The sequence below is a fragment of the Cynara cardunculus genome, assembly GCF_001531365.2.
Source record: "Cynara cardunculus var. scolymus isolate 2C chromosome LG 5, CcrdV1, whole genome shotgun sequence".
In the NCBI taxonomy this organism is placed as follows: domain Eukaryota; kingdom Viridiplantae; phylum Streptophyta; class Magnoliopsida; order Asterales; family Asteraceae; genus Cynara; species Cynara cardunculus.
This window is the reverse complement of record NC_037532.1, coordinates 3772315-3778496: the sequence shown is the minus strand read 5'-3', so window position 1 is coordinate 3778496 and position 6182 is coordinate 3772315. Positions and strand designations below refer to the sequence as shown.

The window sequence follows — 6182 nt, the reverse complement described above, 5'->3', positions numbered from 1 at the left end:
GGTTTTTAAGAGTTTTTGTCAAATGTTTTATAATATAGTATAGATATAGATTAATTTAATTAATAAATAATTAGGGGGTATGAGTAGAATTCACAGTTAAATAAGTCGATAATACCATGGTAAACGACTTTCAGTACTGTGTATCAAACCAAGTTTATATATTCGATATAGTATTACTGACCGATTGATATCAGCTAAATTAATACCAATTTAATTAATGCAGTTAGATTGGCTGGTTTTGTCTGGTATAAAATTGCCACAGCTACCAAATAGAATCATCAATCAACTTGAAAACTGTTATCTTGCAACAAATTAAGAGAAACAAAACCTAAATCTAATCCTAATGCAACTTCCTAAAAATGGAAAGAAAAGGAAACTGAGTTTGAAGGTTTTCAAAATGGGAGTTTTTTGGCCATAAACTTACAGGAGTAACCGTGAAATTATCAAGGGGTTCGACCATTCGCGCCCTTGGGTTTGATCTCATCGGACGAGCGCCGGTTTTCGGAGTCGGATAACCGAATTTCTTCGATCATTTTAACGACTTCATCGATGGTGGGCCGCATATCGGCGGCAAGCACAACGCACGCCATACCGATCTGCAACATTTGAACCATCTCCTCTTCAATGTTTTGAAACTTCATGAGCTCAATATCGAAAACCTCGGCGGTCCATTCCTCCCGCACCACCGACTGGACCCACTTCGGGAGGTCGACCATGTCTTCTCGACCCGGAGATTGGAGCGGTTTTTTTCCGGTGAGCATTTCAAGGAGGAGGACGCCAAAACTGTAGACATCGGATTTATGAGTGTGTTTTCGGTTATCAAGAACTTCGGGAGCTCGGTAGCCAACGGTGTAACGAGATGTGGTGGGCGGGAAGTTTACAAGAGGGGCTAAGCCGATATCGGAGATGCAGCCTTCTCCGTCTTGGTTGATAAGGACGTTCGATGATTTGATGTTTCCGTGAATGAACTTAGGGCCACCGAAAGCATGGATATGGGCGATGCCTCTTGCAGCTCCCAGGGCGATCTTCACTCTAGTTTCCCAATCTACTAGAGCTCTATCCGCACCTCGGTTTCCTGCAATGCCGTTTCACGTTTTTAGGCAGAGGGACAATGGATTAGCAACAACGAATCCATATAATTAAAATTAATACCAGACCAAACCAACCCCAGAAAATCCGTGCAGTAGGGTCTGCAGGTAGGATCTACTACGTAATAGAAACAAGGAGAGCAAACTAAGGGCAAAAGTGTGTGCAATCAAGCAATCGCGTGTATTAGAACAGACAAAGAGTAAGCACTTACCGGTAAAATTCAACACTATAAATATTTACCGGATAAGATTTTATTCACTAAAACGTATTGTATGCAACAATTTACCCGGTAAGCGCTAACCATGGTAACAGTCCTCGTCCTCACTTACTGGGTAAGACTCGATTCTTGCCTTTGCTCTTACCGGGTAAGATTATTAGCCCTTGCCATATTCATGCGGTAAAGTAAAGGGACTTGGTAAGCGTTTACCCAGGTAAACGTTTGGTAAACGGCACCGAAGTGAGTTTTTTCAAGAATCAAGGGTAGATAGATAGCAGGCATAGGCATGAGCATGACAGGCACATTTTAACATAATCATATCTAAATGGAAGATTATTGGTTTCAAGATAAACAGCTCGCTACATATGCAATTTTATTCCAGGGTAAAATGCACCAAAATGCGATAAAAGGGTTTAGTTTTTATTTAATGTGAAGAATATTTTGTTTCTCAATCAATGTAACAAAGTTTCACATTTTTTTATTTGTACCCATTCTGACTTGTAACCTACTGATCTTATAACATTTGATAACATAGATACCTGTTTACGAAAGAGATTCGCAGTGACATGTATAATAGACATGATATCCACGATATCAAATGTTGCAAGATTAACAGGTTATATAAAAATTTGAAACTTCGTTATAATAAATAGAAAAAAATTTAAGATTTCGTTACATTAATTGAGAATAAAATTATTTGTTTCTAGGCAAGTTACATTGCCTTTTGATGCATTTTACCCCTTATTCTCGGTTGCTATGTGTTAAGTAAAGAAGCACAAACCCGGGCTTTTTCAGGCATGGGTCAGGCCTTCCAAGCCCGTTTTTCAGTAAGCATAAAAAAGGTTGGGGTTTTTCGGGCTTGAGCCTAGCTAGGCTTTGGGGTTGAAAGAGGGCTCGATCGAGTCTCTTCAGTCAACACTTAACCGGGTTTTCTTTTTCTTTTTCAAGCCGGGATTTAGCCTGGCCTTGAAAAAAAGTTGGCCTGATCGGGCTTTTAAGGCCGGGCCTGGGATAGGCTTACTAGGCCCGAGCTTTTTCAGGCCGGACTTTGGACTTGGGATTTTTTTGTGCATCTTTGGTCTTAAGAACACATGAAGAATGAGGAGAGGGAAGAGGGAAGAGGGAAGAGGGGAGAAAAGAAAGAAAATTACATACCATGCAAGAGTGTCAACAGGCTGCCTCTTGAGATATAATCGTAGACGAGTAGCTTCTCATCTTTCGAGTAATAATAAGCACGAAGAGGCACAACATTCGGGTGTGGCTCAACTCTCCCTATCATCTCCATTTGCTGTTCAAACTCTTTCTTCCCTACCACTACATCTTTTAACCTTTTTACAACCACAGTTACCGATTCCTCCAAAGTTGCCTTATATGCGGTCCCAAAACTACCCTTTGCAAGCACCTCTGCAGAAGCCCGCAATAAGTCCTCAAGATCGAAATTATAAGAACAGCCTTCAAAGAAAACCATCTTGTTATTTTCAGGCTCTTGTACTTCACCACCAAATTCTTCCCTAGGCTCCTCACCCCTTCCACCAATAGAAGAAGACTTCCCTTTTCGCACACTGCTTGTATTCCTTCTCTTTTTCTTCAAACAGCAGAAAAAAATAATAATAACCAAAAGTATAAGTGCTACACCTCCAACCGCTATGGCGATGATAGCCCATAATGGAAGCTTCTTTGAGTTTTTTTGTTGCGGGCCCACACTAGGTGCAGGGGAAGAAGGACGAGGAGTAGGATTAGGAGGAGGAGGAGGAGGGGGGAGTATTGGTGAACAAGGATTTAGAGGTAGTCCACATAAGAAAGAGTTCCCCATAAATGACGAATTTGGGAAACTTTGGAAGGAAGATGGAATCCTACCATTGAGATCATTGTAGCTTATGTTCAGATATTTGAGCCTTGAGAACGTGATATTGGGAATAGAACCCGAAAGGGAGTTATTTTGGAGGTTCAATCTAGTTAGCTGAGTCAAGTTCTGGATTGTTTCAGGGATGTTGCCAGAAAAGGAATTGAATGAGAGATCCAACACGCTCATATTGGGAGGAAAGGAGGCTGGAATGTTGCTGGTGAAGTTATTTTGTTGAAGGAAAAGATGATGGAGGGAAGGAAGAGAGAGTAAATCAGATGGTAATTTTCCATTGAGGTGATTCAATCTAAGGCTGAGAACCTCCAGTTTTTCTAGTTTTCCGAGAGTGTTGGATGGAATGGGGCCCGTGAGTCCAACGGCAGGAAGTCGAACACCAGACACACCGGTGCCATCAGAAGCACAAACGATACCTAGCCAAGAACTACAAATACTAGTAGCATTGCTCCAATTGAGCTTTGAACCATGGGGTATAGCATCAGCAAATGCAAGGAGAGCTAGTTTATCTGAGTTCAAGTCAGCGAACACAGGAGACACCAGGGAAAGTATGACAATGATGGACTGAAGCACTTGATGAGAGCAGAGTTTCATGGGGAAATATTCACATGTAATAACTTGATAATGAGGTACGTCGGTGATTTTCCTGGTTCAACACATAAACAACAGAACCAAGTTAGAAGATCTGCATATCAAGCTGTATATATGGATTAATTTGAAAAATAATGACAATATAAGGAGCACCTTCTTTCTCTTTTTTTGGGTAAAGGGAACGAACCACAGGTAAAATTTTACTCAAACACCAAAACCTTAATTACCCAAAACATGCTTCGGTAAGAGCACCGACAAAGAAACCTTTCTAATATCCCTTTACAATTTTATACACCCAATTATCCCAATGAAAAATTCCCCAATACAAATTATGAATAGAAAGAATATGCTCCAAAACTAAAGACTGGTCCTTTTCAATGAACTTGGCTTAGAAGGTTTGACAAGAGAGAAGAAAACTAGATAGGAATAGGATGTTCATTAGATGCAGCAACTTATTGAACATAATGCACTGTACACTTTCAACCGTGACTGCATGGTTCTAGCAAGGATGAAAACTGCTGCTGCTTCAGATTATTTGATATAAAAGATTTCAAACACATCAAGAGTATATACATGGTTCTCATATAGTTGATCGCTACAAAAAGCCAAGTACCAGACTAAGTCCAGGAAGGTTGAGAAGACAAACTCCAAGGTTAAGAACTCTGGTGTTTTGCCAGTCGAGCTAAGGACTCATAAAATATAGATAAATTGATGCACTTAACAATACACACCAAGGACATTTAAAAACCAAGAAAAACAAAGTTCGAAAAAAGAGAGAAAAAAGTGAAAAGAGTATTAAAGATGGAATACAGAAGAAGCAAAGAACATTCACATTTTGTGTTCTCCCACCTTCTAGTAAATTAAGTTTGAGATAGCTGGATCTGGTGATTGATTGAGATTCCATCACTCAAAAGCAATTAACATTGTCAGTGACCAAGTAACACATTATCTCTGTAACCTAATTCCATACAAAGAAAAACACACAAATGCATGAGAACCGAAAAATCAACTACTACATCAACAACGTTCCTTTTGTAAGTACAAGTTTACACAACCACTAATGGCACCCTAACTAATTTTCCTTTCTTTCAGCTACCAACTTTTTTCTCTTTTCAGCTCAATCCCTATTGGCAGTGTAAAGCACAAAACATACAAAATTCTAACAAAAATATCCAAATAGCGAGACAAAATTACAGTTATAAGTTATAACCTCTGTAAGTCACCCATGGATCATATCCTGCTATGGTCTGACTACATATAAGTAATCTTCAGGACTTGTATCTTGAAACCAATTGGCAAGGAGACGAATCAACTTGGATACATACAATAATGAATTATCCTATAATTTGCTTTTCACTTCTGTTAATAACCTGATACATCAAAATTATATTGGATATTTGGATAGAAGCAATTGAACTTCTCGTCAAACAAAATTACACTGGCATTTCAACCTAACATACCTAAATTGTCAATTGCATTCGGCAAATGATTGTTTGTCATATAAAATTACCACACACATTTTAACCTAACATAACTAACTTGTAAAATTGCAGTAAGTAAATGAACTTCCACCGAACGAAACTACATTACCGCACCTTCGAACACTAAGACAATCTGTTCCCGTGTAGCTCCGACGTCCCCATCAGAACTTCAAATTCCGTCAATATCTTCTTCACGACGAAACAAAACAATAACAAATCCTAATCTGAGAGAAAAAAACGGAAACTACTCAGCTGAAATCGAAAAAACGAATAGAAGTCGAAAACTATCGTCTCCAATCCACAAGCATTCTATCCTGTCATATATGGAGTTGCATCTGCATCAACAAACTGGAATTGAACTCAAATTCTCAATTTTCAGAAGAAATCTCGTGAAATTCTCGACTCGCAGCGAAGAACACACAGTAAGTATGTGTTGTGTGTGTGAGAGAGAGAGATAGAGAGAGAGAGCCACTCATCAACTCCTACTAAAGAGTATAATCCCTTTTTGAGCGGGGTTTTTAACTATAATTAAGGACAGACCTTTGAAGACGTAAAGTTCAGATAGATGTACAACTTTTAATGCATAAACTACAAGTTAATGTACGCATTTTGTTCTGAAAATGGAGAATCTTGCTCTGAAAAAAAGAATTTAGAATGATTAATAAAACCCATTGCGGTTTCTAAAATTTTCAAATTGAACCCTAAATAAATTGATAATTACATTTCACCCCCGGTAGTTTTTTTAACGTCTACTACCGACAAACTGCAATAAGGGTGCGTTTGGTACGTGGAACAGAGTGGGACAGGACAGGACAGGACACACTTGTCCCATGTTTGGTGTGTTTCTAAATGGAACTAAGTGGAACTAAGTGGAACATACATGGGACAGACTTGTTCACCCTCTCACCCTGGAACTAAGTGGAACAAGAGTTATTTGACAAATATA

General features: G+C 39.1%; 1 protein-coding gene across 1 annotated transcript; it reads right to left on the bottom strand.

Annotated features, from left to right (window-relative positions):
- Positions 1-278: 278 nt before the first annotated feature.
- LOC112513436 (probable inactive receptor kinase At5g58300) lies at positions 279-3758 on the bottom strand. The gene is made up of 2 exons (XM_025119703.1): positions 2462-3758; positions 279-1075 (listed from the first exon to the last, which is right to left on the bottom strand). Exons 1-2 carry the CDS (start codon positions 3756-3758, stop codon positions 444-446), a joined length of 1929 nt encoding a protein of 642 aa, XP_024975471.1. The 3' UTR covers positions 279-443.
- Positions 3759-6182: the final 2424 nt, after the last annotated feature.

Coding starts and splice junctions, on each gene's coding strand:
- LOC112513436 (XM_025119703.1), bottom strand. CDS start 3,758: ATGAAACTCTGCTCTCATCAAGTGCTTCAGTCCATCATTGTCATACTT. Junction 1,076..2,461: donor CCTGTTGACACTCTTGCATG/GTATGTAATTTT, acceptor ACGGCATTGCAG/GAAACCGAGGTGCGGATAGA.